At 34.9% G+C, this 21,081-nt stretch overlaps 1 protein-coding gene across 4 annotated transcripts in view; it reads right to left on the bottom strand.

Moving 5' to 3' along the window:
- Dmd (dystrophin) overlaps positions 1 to 21,081 on the bottom strand; it is a 2,293,239-nt gene that overhangs the window by 790,791 nt on the left and 1,481,367 nt on the right. For all 4 annotated transcript variants that reach the window (XM_029473189.1, XM_021152893.1, XM_029473188.1 and 1 more), the window contains exon 48: positions 15,307 to 15,471. In XM_029473189.1, the coding sequence (XP_029329049.1) occupies positions 15,307 to 15,471 (165 nt within the window). The remainder of the gene's footprint in view (positions 1 to 15,306; positions 15,472 to 21,081) is intronic.

The raw sequence follows: 21,081 nt of genomic DNA, 5'->3' as shown, positions 1-21,081 counted from the left end.
GTAATAAAAATATTAAAAATTAAAAAAAATGCACATGGCTTTTAAGTTTCATTGAGCAACAGAAGAATTCTAGCAGGGTCCTACACATTCTTTTGTGTATTACCTTATGAATACTTAATAAAGTTATTAATTTCATCAATCTCACTTTAATAACCACATTATTAAAAATCAATTCATATTAGCTCATTTTGAGCTGCTTAATATTAAAATCAAAACTTTTACTAAACTATGTCTTTTATAAATTCTTAAGCTTAGTACTTGTTTAATACTCACTATTTCTCGAAGAGGTATTGGAATATTCAAAATTTGAATGCTGTTTCAGATGTTTTAAACATATATTCTGTATTTGTCTGTATATTGTCTGAAACCATGAACAAGTTCAATGTGTATGGAATATATCACAAATTTAAGAATTAACTTACTTTTTCCAAAATATGTATGCCCATGTATTTGATATTCTCTAAAACATGGTATTTCAAAATATTATATTTTGAAGTATAAAATATTATATATAGTTTTAGATATAGATCTAAAGTGTAAATGCATAAGCCTACCCTCACTACAACAACCACACAGAGAAAAGCAGAAAGAATGACAGAAAGAAATATGTGAATATGAAAATATTTGCTATTTGGCAATTTAGAAGTATGGGGTGTATTATGGTAAATTTTAAATCATGTACAGCTTTCAAGAACAGTCACATCAGCTGAAGTAGTTATAATATATATCATAGAATTGTATTTGTTAATTAGGTTCATGATATACTCTTACTTTTAATGAGCTTAATTTAATATAATAAGTATTTATTTTATATTTATCTACATCTCAGGATATAGAAAAGCACTATGACGTTTTATGTTTTTCTTTGCTTTTGGTTCTTGGGAACAAATCTAAGACTTTGTGCTTATTTGGCATTCAGCCTACCGACGAGCTGTATTACTAATTTTTTTCTTTTAAAATACAAGAACTTGCTATGTAGCTCAGATGGACCTGGAACTTGATATCCTCCTACCTCAGTCTCATAATCAATCATGTTAGAGACATTTTTTTACTATGTTTGCATTTTCTATGTGGTATTTCTAAAGCAACACATCCAAAATTTAAAATGTAGACTTGTTTCATTGTTAAGAGTCACATGAAATGTGATGTATTTACATACTGATAAAATATAAGCCTACTCTGAATTCCACTATATTTAAATCTCTAAAATGTATTCTTTTTCAGGATCTTAGAGTTTTACATTATATTTAAATTAAATTTTACCTTTAATTTTTGGTAATTTTTTTAGACTCTCAAATGTGCATAGAGGCTAAATTTAGAATAATTTCCTAATATGAAAACTAAATACTAAATATTACTTTAAAGTATTTCTTTTTTTCTTTTGAGACAGGGTTTCTCTGTGAAGTCCTGGCTGTCACTCTGGAGACCAGGCTGGCCTTGAACTCAGAAATCTGCTTGCCTCTCCCTCCCAAGTGCTGGGATTAAAGGCATGTGCCACCACTGCCAGGCTTTAAGTATTTCTTAATGTACTCTATTATAAGCCCATTTTACATAAAGTATGTGGCATTTATGTTACACCTTTATATGTACACATATATGTGTTTTCTGCCATTTCAGTCACAGAGGATATGTCTATAACTCCTTTGCCTTTTGTTTTCCCCCAAAGCACATGCATATTTTTTCTGTAAACAGCAAACCCACCCCTCATCTCTCATGAAATAAAAATGTAATGTCAGGTTTTATGTAGTTGTAACTTCTAGGCAGACATCTTAGCATAATGACAGTCATGCCTGCTTTAAGAATAATTATAATTATGTATTTAGAATTTTACATGTTCTTCAGTGATAACTTCCAGATTTAAGGATTCCTTTACAACCAATACAGTTTAGAGAGCAATGAAGATCATTTCCTGACAGAAATACAGTCTCATAGCTACTAGGTCAGCAAGGAAGACACTACATAGAAGAGAGAGTCATAGGCGAGTAAAAGCACCTTCGTGGGGTTCTTATATCCTATATACACTGCAGTTTCTTCCAGTTATCAATTAGCGTGACATCCTGTAGAGAAGCAGGAGGGAAAAAAGGAATCAGAAAATACAGATTATTTATCTAAGAGATACTGGCTCAGACAATGAGACTAGATGAATTGGTATTCAGGATGAGAGCTTTTCCCTCACTGCCTAATGAGGGAGAAAATTGTGGAGTTCACAGAGACATAATGGAGATCTTGCTTACTGTGAATGAATACTCCACCAAGACATACTACATAACTACTCAGCATACATAATATAGTTATGGCTATTTGTCTACTTAAAAATCCATAATGGATTGGCTGGAGAGATGGCTCATCAGTTAAGAGCACCAACTGCTCTCCAGAGGTCCTGAGTTCAATTCCAAGCAAACACATGGTGGCTCACAACCATCTGTAAAGTGATCTGATGCCTTCTTCTGGTGTGTCTGAAGAGAGTGGCAGTGTACTCACATACAGAAAACACACAAACAAACACTAAAAAAAATCCATAGTGGAACTAATCAATGTCCTAGTTTCATCCCTATGGTAAAGGTTATGACCCAAAGCAATATGGGAAAGAAAGAATTTATTTGGTGTACGTTTTCTGATCAAAGTCCATCATGGGAGTAAGACAGCAGGAAACCAAAGCAGAAACTTGGAAGCAGGAACTGAAGTATAGGCTATGGGGGAATGCTGCTTACTGACTTTTTCCTTATGGCTATGTCAGCTTAACTTCTCACATAACCACAGCCATCTGCCTGGGGTTAGCATGAACCACAGTGGGCTGGACCCCCCCCCCACACACACACACATCAGCCATTACTCAAAAAATGACCCCTAGAGCCTGGTCTTGTAGAGACATTTTCTTAAATGATATTCCTTCTTGACCCTGGCATGTGTAAAAGTGGTATACATACACACACACACACACACACACACACATACACACACATAAGTCCTTAGACTATCAATATTAGTGAAGTATATTTTATACTATTCCTGGGTTATTCTACTACTGTAAACTTTGAGAAGTATAATCCTATGTAGCACATATTGATGGGGGAATGGATAAACATTAACTCCAAATTTCATTTTATCTCCATATGCATATTATGTACCTTTCAGTGATAACAGCTTTATAAAAAAGCAGCATTGTGAGTACAGATTTCTCAGAAAATTTTAACAGTGTTTGACTCTTAAAAATATAGTTATAAATGCTGTATATACTGAATATTGCAATTTGCAAGTGGATAGATAACATTTCTGGGTGTATATGAATTCATCACTACTGCTATGTATCAATACTTATTTCTGCCATGGTGGTAATCTCTTAACAAAAAAAAAAACCCTTCATATTTAATTTCAATTGTTTTCTACCCTGTATTTTGTCTCCCTATCAAAGCCACCCCTTTGACAGCATGGCAGCAAACTAGGTAGTCCACTTACACAAAGATGTCTGAAAGCTCTTGAAAATGTTCTAATTTTCCTCCTTCGTGTCTATTTCTAAAGGGACAGTAGCCATGTTCAGGGCAGAGATTTTTGTAGTTTCCATTTTAAAATGATAACATTGCTTCTGATGTTCTCACATTAACTTCCTACAAAGTATCATTACCTACAATTTCCTTTAATGGAACAGTGAAATATCACTAAAAAGATAAAATTCTAGTATTTAGTAAAAGTATGGTATGAAGGAAGCAAAAATAGTTTCTGGGTAACAAAATGACTTTAAGTTATATCTAGAGCAAAATAATGATGTAGGAGAGGCAAAGTCTTCTTTGGAAGAAGATTGTTTAGTATTGGTAAGGGAAAATTAAAACTGGGACCTTTAATTCTATTGAGTTTACTTCTTGTATGTCAAGAGGAATAATATTCTAACTGCCAAGAACAGAGCAAATAATACTGACAGCGAAGTAGTGCCCAAGAGGAGTAAAGAGATTAGAGGGCCCCAATCTGTTTAGAATTAACTCTCAAGATTTAGATAAATTACATCTCAGGGTACTAATAAAACTAGCCAGCCAAATGGCAAGCCACTATGGGTGTACCTGAAGACTAAATCAAGTAGTTTATAGTTTTATAAGAAAAAAATTTTTTATAGAAATAAAATTTAAAAATTTTATAGAAATAAAATTAAAACTTTCTAAATAATTATTTTTGACATATCTGGAAAACAAATGGCTGAGAGAAGACCAGAGCCTGTAGTTCCTAAATTGTCAGAATGTTGTAGTCATCTGCAGAAGGGCAATAGACAAACAACCCTGTTGTCATCATCATCACATATTGTAAAATAGATTTTAAAAAGGAAATCAACGTTTAAACCTGTAATTGGGCTATAATTTTTCATCAAAGTGAACATCTTTCCAAGACTATTTGCTATGAAAGACAAGAACAATTTCTACTTCATTTTAAAATTGGTCTTAAAGGCCTCAGATTGCAACCTTAAAGCTAGAATCATTTTGTTATTTAAAACATTTCTTGTGGAGAAGAGCCATGGTTCTACTTTAAGTCATGAAGTTGATTTGTTTCAGGTTTTTTTTTTTTTTTTTTTTTTTTGGGTGGGTAGCCAATGGAGAAACCCAGAAAGAGACAAAATGATCTGGAGACTTGAAAAAACACCATCCTTACTCAAAAAAGAATATAACTTAAAATGATAGTGAGTTGGAACCAATCTCCTTCAATAAAGAATGGTGATGAAACATAGAAAAGGTACAGGGACCATATAAAATATCTTCCTGCTACTGATGGAAGTTCCTTGGAGAGCCACTATGTTTTTATTAGGTCAGAGTTCAGTCTCTGAGGCTCTTATGGCATCCTTTTAGAACACTCACTATACAACATGGCATATGTGTTAGCATTGATTATACTTCATACTTGGAGTCTATTTATACACGATACCTACTCTAAGCAATTTGAGAGTGAGTAGCTCCTTAACATAAGACAGCAAAATCAATCAATATGTGGCTTGTTAACTGAATAGAAATTTCATTAGTACACTTAGAGATGTTCACTGGTGATTGGTGTGACCAAATTTCATATGCATTTAAGTAATACATATAAAATGTTGGACTATATGCTTGTTGACAATATAAAAATATAGCAAGTAGATAGGAAATAAAGGGATAATAAATGTATAACTAGTTGAAGGTTCTAACCAAAGCAAGTCTATGTTAATGTAGAATGAGGTTTTCTAGAATGTGCTATTGTGCACATATTCTTTGGGATTCAGTCTATTGGAGATGTTTTGCTGATATAGATAAATTTATAGAAGAGGTATATACAATTATATTATATTATACTTATATGATCTAAATTTAAAAGAGAACTCTGAGATACCTAATTGTATTTAATTATTTGCATGTATTTTACTTATAATTGATTAAGATACTCTGATTGTATTAATATTTAATGGAGTCTATTACAGTATAACAGAAAAACAAAAGCCCGAATGTTCTCTTTCTTATGCCTATTATCAAGTAGAGTGACAAGTATATTGAAGTAGGAGGCAGAACAATTGGAGTTGAGTTAGAAAAGGCCTTGTATAGGAGAACATTTTTTTCCCAGAAAGACAACTGCACATCTATAAATGAACCCAAAATTAGGCACAAGGGGACAGGTTATTTCCTGATGTTGCCCTTAACAAAGAATGAATCAACAGGGTTGGGTGCTTCACTCCTTTAATAGTAGCAGAGGCAAAGGTATCTCTGAGAGGCTGAGTCCATTTTGATCTACATAGTGAGTTCCAGGATAACAAAGGCTATGTAATATGACCCTGTCTCAAAATCAAACTGGAAACAAAACCAAAATATGATGAAATGGCACACACCAATCTTAATTTGAGGACAGGGTTGACAAACCCTTTTACATCTAATCCCACTAAATAAAGACAAGATGGGAGAAATGTCACATCAATAATGGAGAACATTCTATATGATAAACTATTCCAAGTAAGGCACAATGGCAATAAATGTATTTCAGGAATGAGCCCAGTGAGTTCAGTGACTATAGTAAGATGAAATTGATGATGTTTTAGCAGTGTAACAAGTATCAAACCAGGCATCAAATTGTACTCTTTTCCTTTCCATACAAGAATGTTAACCTAGAGAACAATCTTCAGACTGGTGTATTTCCCTGGAATTATGTGAAGACTATCTTAGTGAGATGAGGACTGGAATGTTATGAATGGCCCCACTGTCCAGATTCTTAGCCCCATTAAGGGTTTTGAATGGATCTGTTATCATGCTAAATTTGTTTGCCATTTTAATTTCTTCCCCCCACCATTTGGTCTATGAAATTTCTCCCCACTCTCAAGAATAACTCTTTAGAATATACCAATGGTCATTGTTTCTGAGATATATTCATTCAAAAACAAAAGTATAAATCCAAACACTGGTAATTGAAATCCATTTTGAATCGAGAATCATCAAGCTACCAAACACTTCCTCATTTCATTAACAAACTTGTTTCAGAGAAAACTTTTCCTGACTATGTTTGATATTTATTGGTCAAAAACTTAGCATGTCTAGTTATTACTAGCCATGGATGTTAATGGTAATTGCAAATACAAATCAATTTAATGGATTTAAAAAATACTGAGAGAGTTTTATTGTCACAAGAAATTGTTTCTAAAAATTGAATTTCACATAGATATACTTGTCATACAAAATTATGACTGAGTGGTTAATAAAAGATTTTATAGCATAAATACATACTATATTAGGATATAATTTTTTGAGGGGAGGAAAATGAAAGTGTGATTTAAAGAATAAGCAGCAAAATATAAAATTTCTATTTATAAAAGATAAGTTTGTTCATGCATTTTTAAAGTGGATGATGGTAGATAATATATTATTGTGTTTGTATTACATTGGATACATTCTGAGGAGTAAAACAATACATTTTAATTTATTTATAATTTTTATTTTTCGAGAATTTAAGACAAGACTGTGCTGTATTTACACCATTTCTGCCCTTCTTTCTCTATCTCCTGCTACACTCTCCCCTTCTGCTCGCTCTCAAATTCTTCTTCTATAAAGACATACACACACACAGAGGCAGGGCAGGGAGAGAGAGAGAGAGAGAGAGAGAAAGAGAGAGAGAGAGAAAAGCAGATATACACACACAATGTGTCTGTTGTTGTAATATACACCCACCAAAACAACTTCATGTATTGGTTTACAAGTTACACACAGTTCATTATCAAGGGAACCCAGGGCAATAGCTTGAGGAGGGAACTTGGAGGCAGGAACTAAAGCAGAACTACTGAAGAATACTACCTACTGGACTGTTCCCAGGCTCACTTTCAGCCACCATTCTTATGCCTCCCAGAAACTTCTGGCATGGAGTAGTATAGCTGACAGTGGGCTTGACCTTCCCACATCAGCCACTAATCAATAAAATGCCCCATACACTTGCCTACTTACCAATCTGATGAAGGCACTTTTTGTGGGTATTTTTTTGGGGGTGGGGAATCGAGACAGGGTTTCTCTGTGTAGCCCTGGCTGTCCTGGAACTCACTTTGTAGACTAGGCTGGCCTCGAACTCAGAAATACGCCTGCCTCTGATGAAGGCACTTTCTATATTGGGGCTCCTTCTTCCCATACAAATTTAGCTTGTGTCAAGTTGAAAAAAAAAAGCACAACATACATAGAAAAAATATATACAGAAAACTCCTTTTAAACATAAATTTTAAAATCCAAGGGGTTAAAATATATAGGGGGTGAAGTGCAAGTTTTTGATAGTGGCATATGATGCAGGACAACATGGTGTTTTTCTGAAGCAAGACCCATGGGAGACATGTGGTGTTTGGAGACAGTATGAGTAAGACTCAATGGACAATGATGGTGTGCTTGCATAGGTAGCTTTGCAGCACTTTGTTGGTCTTGTAAATGTGCTGATCTTCACTTCACTGAGAGAGGCACTCCAGAGAACTTCTCCTGGTGTTCTGGTTGGTTCTGTTCCCTCTAGCTGACTGTGTCAATTAAGTGGAGGCCTGGAAGTTTCCACTGGATCATGCCCCTACTGCTGATTTGTGTTTTGTATTGTGACACTACTAAACTGGACTGCTGGCATCCTGACAAAGGAGATTAAGATCACCCTGAAAACTACTTCTAAATAGTCCACATGCACTTGTCTTATTTACCACCTTTTCTTCCCTATCTTTGGACAGTGGGCTAGAAGGGGCCTCAAAACATTTGAAAACACTTCTATGCTGGGGCCTAGCAAACACAGAAGTGGATGCTCACAGTCAGCTAGTGGATGGATCACAGGGCCCCCAATGGAGGAGTTAGAGAAAGTATCCAAGGAGCTAAAGGGATCTGCAACCCTATAGGTGCAACAACATTATGAACTAACCAGTACCCTGGGGCTCTTGACTCTAGCTGCATATGTATCAAAAGATGGCCTAGTTGGCCATCACTGGAAAGAGAGGTCCATTGGACATGCAAACTTTATATGCCCCAGTGCAGGGGAATGCCAGGGCCAAAAAGTGGGAGTGGGTGGGTAGGGGATTGGGGGGGGAGGGTATGGGGGACTTTTGGGATAGCATTGGAAATGTAATTGAGGAAAATACCTAATAAAAATATTTTTAAAAAGAATAGGTTTTTAAAATATCTATGTCTACACAGAGGTATTCTGTCTTCTAAACTAGTTTTAGAAACTACCTTGCATGCAAGAGAGGTTTTTATAGAGTCCTCTTCCTGGGATTAACAGGGAACACTGAAATTCTTACAAGACATAAAACATATAGTAGATTTATCTTGGCCAACCAAGTGTTAGTACAAAATATATTTGCATGAGCGGTTCCAAGAATTCTTCCCTAAAGAAATAGCAGTTTAGAGTCTTGAGACGCCCATTGTTTTAAATTGACTAGTTGAGTTGGAGAATGAGCTTCCGCTTCTGGTTCTCTGCTCAAGAGATTGTCTCTTGGTGGATTTGTTTTCTAGAAGTAATGTTCCTGCTTGTTGGTTGGAGATATGGGAGTTGAGATGGAAGATCAGGATCTTTATTTTCATGTACATATGTGACAGAGATTTCAGGTTCTTGTTGAGTTAGATTGAAGTTATGTGCTACAGAGTCTCCGGGGGACAAAGGGAACATCTAACTTTCATAACTTTGTTCCCTCAGGGGTGGGTATTAGTATATATAATATAAAGTCTAGCTATGCTTCAAGGTTTATGTTTCCAGGTAGATTGGGGCATTGACTATATATATCTCAGCCAGGTACCAAAAGGATTGGACAAAAAATGGTTTATCCTTACATGATGTCTTATAAGTTTGGAAGGAATCTGTGCTGCAGTAGATGTAGTAGTTGTGATTCTTTTGAGTTTCTTTTTCCCTTTTCGATACTGATGAGACCCGTCCATGGGTTGACTTTAGCAGGGGTTCTGCCAGCTCTGGATTTGACCCTGGTTTCTTCAGTACTTGATTCAAAGGCTTAAAGTGACAGGCTCCTCTTATACCACAAACAAATTGGATATTTTATGCCTTCAGAGGGTCTCTGCATAGAGCAAGGTAGCTGATGCATGGCCTCATTCCCTTATCCAAATATTGGCCTGTAGCCTCTGTGAAATTATGTGACTAAAACAAATACTAAAATTTTCCTCCAAAACAACTGGGAAATGGTTTTAATTGTCACAGGAAAGAATTTCTTACTCTATGCTTTATTTCTTTTTCTTCCTCTCATTTTCTGCCTCTTATTCTCTATGTCATAATGAGACTTGTTGGAGTTTACCTGCATTAGTCATTGCTGCTAGAGAAGAACAAAATGGTGGAAAAGGTTACAACCTTTTCCAACAACAACAACAACAACGACAACAAATCCGGAAGACAGACTGTGTTAAGAAGAGGAAGGATAATTGAAAGCGGAACTCCACAATGCAGCTTCCAGGATGCTTACATCCATCACTAGGTGTAAATCTATAGTTTCCTAGATGAACACACCTGGTTTGGGGTCACCAGTGTCCCTATATGTAAGTCCTCATTTGTGCTCTGTAATCTAGCCCAATAAAGCCTCATTGTTATGTTATGGATTGGCTTCCATGTGTGTCTGGGGTTAATGCACTTTCACTTGGTTTTCCCAGGGAGAGTCAATCCAACAGTGTTTGAAGATGCTGGTATGTGACAGTTTACTGCTAAATATGTATTTGATTGTCTCAGAAAATTAGTCACTAACCGTTAAAAATTACAAGTAAAGCATGCATAAATAAAACTACCAGAAATAAAAAGGACAATAGAATAAAACTTGTACATAAAATATGCCACCTACAGGGTATATTTTGTGAAGAAAAAATAATTTTGTCTCAAAGTAAAGCAACTGGTCCTTCCAGAAGGAGGAAGGAATATATGGTACCAATCTCAGTAGACTTATGTTCATAGAGAAGGAATCTTTTTTTTTTTAGTTTTTCTTTTTTTTAATTAGGTATTTTCTTCATTTACATTTCATATGCTATCCCAAAAGTCCCCCAGACCCTCCCCCAACTCCCCTACACACCCACTTCCACTTCTTGGCCCTGGCGTTCCCCCGTACTGGCTGTCCTGGAACTCACTTTGTAGACCAGGCTGGCCTCTAAACTCAGAAATCTGCCTGCCTCTGCCCCCTGAAGTGCTGGGATTAAAGGCGTGCACCACCATGCCCAGCTGAGAAGGAATCTTATGTTACATAGTCAATGCTTGCTATGGATTTATTTGTAAGCTCCTTAATAGTAAGTTTTAACCAAAACAGAATCCTAGTGAGAAATTAGTTGAAAAGTTTTTTTTTTAATTAGAAAATATTCTTGCATTATGATCTGTTCTTTATAAATTAAAAAATACTGCTAAACCTGGTAGCACAGGTGTAGAATTCCAGTTGCTCAGAAGCCTGACACACTCAAGGTGTTCCTGAGCAACTTTGTGAGGCTCTATTATGATTCTAAATATTAAGTAAGGCTTAGAGATACAGCTCAGTGGTAGAGAGCTGCTCTAGCATGCATGTTGTGCTAGGTTCAATCCCTACTATTACAAAATATTGTGTATACTCATGGTGGACAGCAGGATTTCCTGCATCTCCTTTGTTGGTCTATCTTCAGTTTCAAAAACCAGCTTTACAAAGTTGCTCAGGGGAGCCCAGGCTTCCATAGAACAAAAAAGAGACTGACAGACTGCTGTAGTCTCAATATCTTCCTCACCATAAATCTCACTTCTCCTTTTTGAAGAACATTTCATCCAAATGCTCTTCTGTTATGCATCCATTTTTTGCCTCTTACAATTACAATATCTCTTGTTCTGACTCTGGAATATCTGCTTTAAGGACCCTCCTGACTCACCATTTCAAGGGAAATTAGTGCCCTGATGTTCAAGTTTGTAGGAAGATGGGGGTTGACTTCAAAACACACAACTGGGAAACGTAGATAGCCTACATACTTTCAGTTGTTGCCCGTAGAAACCCTCATGCATTTTTTCTACTAACTTGCACTTGGAAGGCCCTTTATTTTGTTTATTTTGTGATGGTTGGGTTAGGTGTGTTTGTTTCTTGTTTGTTTTCTTTTTGAGACAGGCTTTCAGGTCACTCAGGCTGGCCTCAAACTGACTATATAGTTGATAATGGACTTGAAATCTAATGTCTTCTGTGTCTACCTCCTGGCATCCTGAATTACTAGTATTTGCCTGTTTTATACAGTGCTTCATGTATGTAAGACAAGCCAGCTAAGCCACATCTCCTGTCTTGTTTGAAGAGAATTGTGTTCATTTTCTTCCTGCCATTTGCACAAGTGCCAAAATAAAGTCTCTCTTGCCGGTTAAATTGTCCATTATTTTCCCTGACAATACTCACTGCTATGTGAATGCATGATTCAGTTATTTAGTTTTTGTAGCGGTCAGCTATTAGGATTCTGTAACATGTCTGTGAATTTGACATTATAGACAATTACATTTATAACATGGTAAGGAAGAGCCAGCATGTTGGGTTTATTTATAGACCACAGCAGAAAAAGCCATTCTTGAGCAAGGAAAGCCCACCCTTGTCATCAATACAGAAATAGTCCATTTACTAAGCTTTAACTGAATGAATTACGTATTTACTCTACCTGCTATTTCAATAAAAAGTTTAGAAAGCAGTAGTTAGACTATTATATGTCAGATAAACAGTCTACCTCTAGCTCATTATTGAGAGTTTTCATTAAAGATTAAAAGCATAAGATCCTTTATAGAAATTCTAAACTGGTCCCTGGATCTTAGCATTCAATTATCATTTGTGAAATCTGAAATCAAGATAGTTTATGTCTAAATTGAGAGTACATTTGAAAATCAAAATTCAAAGGCTTGCCTTCTAGTGGGCTGACTGATGGGAAAGGGCTGTGATTATGCCTCATTTTCACCCTCTACATCACAGATCTCATTGATTATGTTTCTCAGCTTGCTCAGGGTTCTGTGAGGTGATTTTCAAGATGAATATTGCTATTTGCAGGATTTCCTGAATAGGAATATTTTGGGAGTAAATTGCACAAACCAAGTAATGTTCAGTCAATTTTCACTCCAGTATAAACAATATATTAGAACAGAACCCTTAAGGGCTTTTCTTTTCTTTTCTTTTTTTTTTTTTTAAACTTGGGTTTCATTGCATACCTTGCAGCATTTCACCAATAAGAATGAAATGCCAGGCAGGCAATGCTGAATGGAGATCATGTAGGACATTGCATAGTATTTTTTTTTTAAACAGGTGCTCAGAGTTGACCAGAGAAAACTAATGAACTGAATGGCAGGGTGCCAGACCCTTTGCTCCTGAGATTATCATGACCACCATGCACAGAAAAAGAAAGGTTCTTTAAATGAAGGAAATGGAGCCAGGATGTTGCTAGCTTCCTTCATATCTACTTTCTTTGCAATGACTTATAACTGAAATTTGTAAAAGGCAGTTTAATTGCCTGTGTTAAAAAGTTGGCATGTTTTCCAAACCATTTAAAAGCTTTATTTTATTTTTAATTTTTTTTTAAATTTTGGGTAAAGTCCAACAAAGAATAACTCATTTTATCATTTTTAAATTTGAAAGTAAACATTTGATTTTTTTAAGCAGAGGAATATACAGCAGACCTAAAGACTGGAATCCATAATTAAAGCAAAAAGATAAAAAGGTGTAATTTTAATAAATCATTTACTAGAGAGTAGAGATAGAAGCTAGACAAAGAGGGATAATGAATTGCTTGATTAATACTAACAGTGGTAACTATTTCTTGATTAAAAGCCAAGGATTTTGGGATTACTGGGAGAAGTTCTCCAGTTAGCAAACACATGGTCATATGTCCCCTTGCATTGGAATACAGACAAAAGCAGAAGAAAGAGCCTTAAGGAATATTTATTTTTCAATCTACACTTCAAAGATGAAAAAAAAAAACCAAACCAAAACAACAAAATCCTCACAGAACTCACAATGTGTAAGGAATATACCAAAGTGTTTTCTGCACAGCAAGAAGCAGTTGTTTTTTCCCTCAGTGATTTAAACTAAGCTGTAGGAAGTAAATAGCACACCATCAAAACACTGCACAGCAGTGAGAGAAGTGACATGTGGCTTTGATAATGAAGTTCATTAACACAGAAAAGAGTGCCTTTGCTGTAGACTGTAAGACCTATTTGTCAGAAACTCCTGTGCTCTTGATAAACAACAACTGATGTGACTTTTCAGTATTGGAAACCAAACTGGGGACAGGAAGGGATGGCAGAGACCAGACTAAAGTCATTTTGGTCAACTCAACACGAAGTTTTTGTGTCATGAGATTTTGTTTCCCTTTTTGTACATATGTTACATAGATCACGTTGAGTATCTACTTTTTTTCCCAAAAGACACATGCTGATGAACAAACTTTTACATATGTGTTACGAAAGTTACAAAATCAAACATGGTTCCTAGTTGAGAGGGAAGAATTCGTGTCCTTTCTGATTTGTCATATGAAATCAATGACTTAAAGAAAATACTAGATCCAACAAGTCTGGGGATCCGGCTCAATTTATGGGACATTTGGCTCAAGTGTCTGTACTTTTTTAGTGAGGTGGTTTATTCAGTAATGAAGCATCCAGAATTGATCAGATGCATCACTGGTAATGACACTCGTGTTAACTATGTCTGAGGATGCTGTGTACTAGCTAACTGGAAGAACAAAATCCTAGAAGGAGTGGCTTCTCTGAATTGAGGATGTCCTTTGTCCAGTCATCCCTTGTGACTATGCATGCATGACTGAGGGTAGGATGACTCAGGCATCAGAAGCCATGCCTTAGTGTCAGGATCTCCAAAAAATTATCAATGTACAGTTTGTTTTGTTACTTATCTTTATATATACTTTAAAGTTAACTTAATTTGTTACTGGGTAAAGGTCATTGTTCCTCATGAGTTTGAGTATCAGACTGAATTGTTGGCCTTGGCAGTGACTGAGCAGGCTGAGCTCTGTACTGGGGAAATGCTGTTTGCCTGCGACTTACAAAGTACCATGTGTTCTCAGTGTACTGCTAACAGAGTGTTCGATAAAAACATCAGGGAAGCAAGGTAAAAGGAAAACATTGCACTTTGCAAATATAACTCAATTTAGCTGGAACAAACCTTTCTACCACTCTGTTATTTTTATTGTCTTTAAAGCACAACCTTCTCAAATGTCTAGAATGAAAACTTTAGATAATATTCAGTTGTATATAAGACATCTAACAAATATAATACATTTTAAGTGACGTTAGAGCAGAGATGGAAAATGGACTATGCTAACATGATGTGAATATTATAGTGGTCACTTTAGTAAATATGCCCAGTAAATTCTTAGAGAAGAAGGAAATGCTAGTGAAATAATCATTACAATAACATCAATGGTAATGTTAAAACAATTCTCTACTTAACAAAAATTTAAGTCTTCTGAGACTTCCCTAGAACTATCTTTATGCTTTCTGATATGAAACAAAACAAATCCCTACTTAATTATTTTACCAAGGATCAACTCCAAATTAAATTCTTTATTCTCTAGTATCCAGGTGCTTTCTGTTCATTCTGGCCTGTCTTCGGGGAGATTCCTATTCATTTAACCAGAATCTTCTCTTACCACAGTTGCTTCCACTAACCCTGCTCCTGAGCAAATACCCCTATTTTCCATTTGGAAATGAGACGTTCTCCCAGTCTCAACTTCTATTCTATAAACTCCATTTCACAGGTTGCTACATTTATTGTGATGAATTGAATAATGGTTCCCTTGTCCTGTTTTAAGGAGTGATGAGATTCAAAGAAATGAACAAGTAACTTAATTCAGTCATTGAGTCATATTGCCAGAAATGAAAACATAAGCAAGTGGTACCCACCTTTATGTCAAATGGTCCTGGTTGACTTGGTTGGTTATAAATTTCCAACTGGTTTCTAATAGGAGAGAGCCACAGGAGCAGGTAATCTAGCTGCTCTTCAAGCTGCCTAAAATCTTTTAAGTGAACCTCAAGCTCTCCTTGTTTCTCAGGTAAAGCTCTGGAGACCTGAAAGGGAAAAAAGATAAATAATTCTCATGGTATATAGTAAAAAATGGCAAAAGTATTAATAAAGATATTATAGCAATTTGCTGGTCTGTTTATTCAATAATACTTTAAAAGTTACATATATGCCATGTTCAAATGTAATTAACATTTTAGGAATCATTGGATAATACTCAAATACTGTATATAGCACAGACATTAATGACTATTTGTAAATATACATTTTATGCCTAAGCTAAGTGTGTTGTCTCACATTTGTGATACCAGAATATGTGCGACAGAGGCAGGTGAATTGCCATGTGTAGGAGGCTAACCTGGTATACAGGGCAAGTTCAAGGGTAGCCAGAGCCACACAATGAGACTCTTTATCAAAAAACACCCATAAAAATAAATAACTTACTCATACTTACTCAGATGCATTCTCCAATTAATTGATATCAAGGGGGCATATTCCTAATATAAATTCTCATTTACTAAGTGTGTATGTCAAGTGCAGAGCCTTTGCAGTATTACAAAGACATGCACCAAATCATTGAGGGTTAGTACTATGTCTATAACTAAGCAGTTCCCCAAGTAAGTGTGATTTATACTAACAGAATATAATGAAATTAAAACCAAAATGAAGTATATTTTTGTTGGTATAGCAATAATTTCTTCTACTATATTTGTCTTTAGTTTGTATTTAATGGAAAATTATACAAAGAAATAATTTACTTACAAGGAAATGAGTAAAATTATAAGCATTTTTGTGATCTATAGTTTGTGAGACATAGTGTAAATAAGTGAAGCAAGCATTGAGGAACAAGACATTTGCTTGAGAGGAAATTAACACAATAACTACTGGTTATTTTTATGAAGGGCTTAGTATATACTAAGCACCATGGTTGGAAGTCTCAAATTCATCACTCTTTTTAATCTCCCATGACCATTTCATATCACTCCTGTTAGTATCTCAGTTTTAAACATAGGTAACACTGGACTTGACAAATGCCAAATAGCTTTGGAAATGATATGCTATACAGTTAAACATTGGTGGAGCTAATATAAGTTACTTAGATTTAAAGCCTGGTTTGTGCTTTTGCAGAAATCCTAGCCCAGTTTTCCCTAACACCCAGTGCCTCTCTCATAGACTGGAGATAGTACAGATACACTGTTAATCTAAGAACTAAATAAAGTAATCTTTAAAAATTGCTTAGAACAATTCTCTGTATGACAGTGAAAGACAATACAATGGCTAAATATGAGCAAAAATCTTGGGCAAACAGAAAGCCAGGATTAACAATAATGAAGCTATTTTCTTCAGAATATCAAAAATTAAAACTAACATAAATGGATAGTGTCAGTTTGTAATGGCAAAACTTTGTAATATTTTGACACTTCTCTTGTAGTACAAATGTGGTACTACAGTGTAAATCAATAACAGTATAATGATCATTGAGAAATATTATTATACTATGAGGAATGTAGAACATATTACAGAAAGAACATAGGTAAGTACACGGTGTCGTAGTGTTTATTGTAATAGATAACTATGTCAGAGGACTAAGCAATGCTACTTGTTTTAGAACTATTTATACATTTTAAGGGACTCACCATTGAGCACTACTATAATCTTGTAGTTGAACCTCAAGAGATGCTATGTAGAACACAGACACATTAAACAATTAACTATTGTGTGGTGGGGAGAAATGCCATACAAGGTCATATTACATGCAAATTACATGTGTGGAAACAGAATGAAAATTATTCTATATATACTGTGTAAAAAGTATGTGACTACTTGAGCAAAGAGGTAATATCCTACTCTGAAACAGGCACTACCGTGACTGAACTTAGGCTCCATATGAAGATGAAGATCTTGGGATCTGGCTGATCCATGGCAATATCAAAAGAAGTAGTTAGGCCTGAATTTGTTTTGTTCAGCTGCACCTGGGGTGATGGAGCACTGAGTTGAAACAAAGACTCCAGATGTATTTGATCTAAATCTCATACAAGACTGATGGATAACTTCACAGTGTATCTTGATTAAATAATACATTTAAACGAGAAAAATAAGTAAGATTTAACAATTCAAATCTGTGATGATCAAAATATCACAGTTTATTTAAACTGTCATTGTGTGACCAGTTTTTCTTTTTTCTCTGACAGAGATTGTGGTGTCTCCATATAACAATGACCTTATATTTTGTTATTTTAGATTTTTTTTTTTTTTTTTGGTTTTTCGAGACAGGGTTTCTCTGTGTAGCCCTGGCTGTCCTGGCACTCACTTTGTAGACCAGGCTGGCCTCGAACTCAGAAATCCGCCTGCCTCTGCCTCCCGAGTGCTGGGATTAAAGGCGTGCGCCACCACGCCCGGCTTATTTTAGATTTTTAACAAAGTATTAAAGGACTAAGAAGCAGTGATAAAAAATGGAAGCAACAGCTTTTGTGGAAAGTGTTCTCCACACTTTGATCTTCACTCTTGGCAGCCTTTCCTTCTGTGGGTAAGGAGACAGGAGCTTTCTGTTCAAGCTTAAATAACAATGCTTGTCCTGCGTTCCTTAACTTATAGCTTGTTATAGAGTGGCATAATCTTTGTTTTAAATGACTTAGGTATGTGTTCATAGATTCAAGCCCATAGTTCTGAACTTTTTGTGCATTCCTGTGCACATACATATATGTAGAGGACAGAGAGTATACGATAATAGTAAATCTATATTTTGATGCATTATTAATTCCTTTTGCATAGTTTTCTATCATTTAAACTAAATATTTTATTTTTATTGGATGGTTTGCTACTCACAAGGACATGTTCCAAGTATTTTAAAGTTTCAACTAGCAGCATCTGAGAGACTGCAGATGCTGAAGTAGCTGGAGATAATCTTCACTGTATTTCCCTAATCTCTCTAAAAGAGAGCTATGGAATTCTTTTTATCTGATCAGAAAATATTTTACATTTTATGAAAGTATTATATGTAAATTATTTCTTTGTTTGTTTCAAAAAATATCTTTATCTGTCCAGTTTTCTTTTGGTTTGTTTGCTTTTTAATTATTCATTTTCAGAAATTCTTTTTTTTTAATTAATTAAGGTGGGTTTTTGTTGTTGTTGTTGTTTTTTTGTTTGTTTTTTGTTTTTGGGTTTTTTTTTGTTTGTTTTTTTGTTTTGTTGTTTTTCGAGGCAGGGTTTCTCTGTGTAGCCCTGGCCCCTGGCTGTACTGGAACTTATTCTGTAGACCTGGCTGGCCTGGAACTCAGAAATCTACCTGCGTCTGCCTCCTGAGTGCTGGGATTAAAGGGGTGCACCACCACGCCCGGCATTAATTAAGTTTTGAATTCACTTTACGTCCCAATCATAGCTCCCTCCTTCCTCTCTTCCCAGTCCAAGCTCACAAATCCCTCTTTGCATTGCCCCCTCCCCTTCTCTACCACATGCAAATACCAAAATTCATACAACATTGAATTAAGGTTTATTGATTTTGTTCTCAACTTTATAACACATTGCTCCATTACTATAAAGGTGAAATAAGTCCTGACAGAAATAGTACAATGAAGATTTGGCTTAATTTCAAGTAATGGCATGGAAGCTTTGCCAACAGTAAGATTTCATTCTAGTTATGTGGTATTAGGTATTTCCTTCTAGACCTTTCTTTTCTACCATCATAATGTTCCCTTCTGAGTATTTAATAAGTTATACACATGATTTCCCTTCCTGATTTTTTGTTTCTGGAGGAGATATGTTCCTACCTTTTACAGACTTTGAACAAATACCCCCTGAACTAACAGAAATTTCCAAGTTTCATATTAGTTTATTAGTTTATTTTTCCTGGAAATATGTCTAGAGAAGTTAATTATGTATGAATGTATAATGATTGCCATATAATTTTAAATATATAAGCTATAAAATTATAAATCATTATATATATAAAGTTATAAATCTTCAATAAATAGATAAGCATAATAAAGCACAACACCAGAATTTTCTACATGATCAAAAAAGTCATAGGCAAAGACAGAGGAGAAATGATAAGCTGTGAAAAAATATTGGGGACTCACATTTCAGATAAAAGGTTAATTTGCCTAACACGTAAATGAAATTCTGTACCCCAAGAAGAGCCACAGAGTCAATTAACTTTGGAACATGGGGCTCACAGAGCCTAGGCCACCAATCAAGGACCGTGGAGGACATGGTCTTAGACTTCCTACATATTTGTAGCAAATAACAGTAAAATTCATGACAATCTTTATCTGTTTTTAAATCATTAATGTTTACATCTAATATATCACATTTTAGATTCACATTTTACATAACCTAAAACTATACTTCCCATGCATGCTCCCTGTGGTGAATGGAAATAAATACATTCAATATTCTTATGTCATAAGTGAGTTTCTACTCGATTCTTGACCTAATTTCAGACAAGATTCATTTACTTGTTCTCTTTTTTTCTGATCACTAACTCCAAACATTTGTAAGTTTTATTATTAAGGTAAGCAGAAGCATCTATTTCTGAAATAAATGTTTTATATACCAACCTCATACTTTACAAAAAATTTCCAGGAAAGCTAAAATTTTGTCTATAAAAAGATATATCAGAACTTGAAGAGGTATTGTAGCAAATGGAACATAGTTGTCATCTAGAAACCAAAGCTAGTAAGCAAAAGTTAGATGGGAACATCTGTAGTATCTATCAGAAAAACAAAAGATCCTAGTTTACTGTATAGTAAGATTATCCAGTGAAAGAAACGGGAAACTGGATCTACTGAAAATCTGATTAAAAACTATAAACAATCAACAAACAAGAGAAATCCCAAACACTACACAATCAATGAAATGCAAATTAAAGCAACAACATTACTCTGTTAACTGTGTGATATACTGCCTTCTGGGAGAAGATTTATTAAAAATCCCTGCCCAAATGATTAACCTTATGCTACCTGTTCAACTACATATTCTCATTGTCAATAAAATAATTTGATCACATAGAAAAGAAAGGTTTTTACCCTGAAATGTATGAACACTCCTGAGAGCTTAAGAAAACAAACCTAAACAAATAGAGGGATATACTTTATTCATGGACTATATGGCCTAATGTAACAAATTAGTTTAGTTCAAATAATCTATAAATTCAATGTAAGCACAATAAAAAAAATGTAGGTTAAGGTCTTTCACAGAAATTGGCAAGGTATTTTTTAATTTATATAGATTACAAGTGACCATATATTCAAGTAAATTTTGATAATAAACACATTTTTAAAAATATTTGCGATCAGGTGTCACTTTTAATATAATTACATGTGTGGTATTTTTTACACTTGATCTTAGCCAAAAGGCCGAGAAAGCGATGTGTAGTATTTTTTAAAGAACAAGTAAATCATATTGTGATAGCAGTCTCATGCCATTCAAACCAAGAGAACATGACATTTTTAATAAATAGTTCTATCCTAATTTAATATTTGTTTGAACAATGTGAAATGTACACACACACACACACACACACACACACACATATATATATATATATATATATATATATATATATGAAACACATGTAATTTTCTTTATGTTTTATAGACCTTGATGGAAAAGAGAAGTTAATCATATTTCTAAAACTGAAAATGTTTTCAAGATATGTT

Source organism: Mus caroli, chromosome X, assembly GCF_900094665.2.
Source record: "Mus caroli chromosome X, CAROLI_EIJ_v1.1, whole genome shotgun sequence".
Lineage (NCBI taxonomy): Eukaryota > Metazoa > Chordata > Mammalia > Rodentia > Muridae > Mus > Mus caroli.
This window is presented reverse-complemented; position numbering and strand designations above follow the sequence as displayed.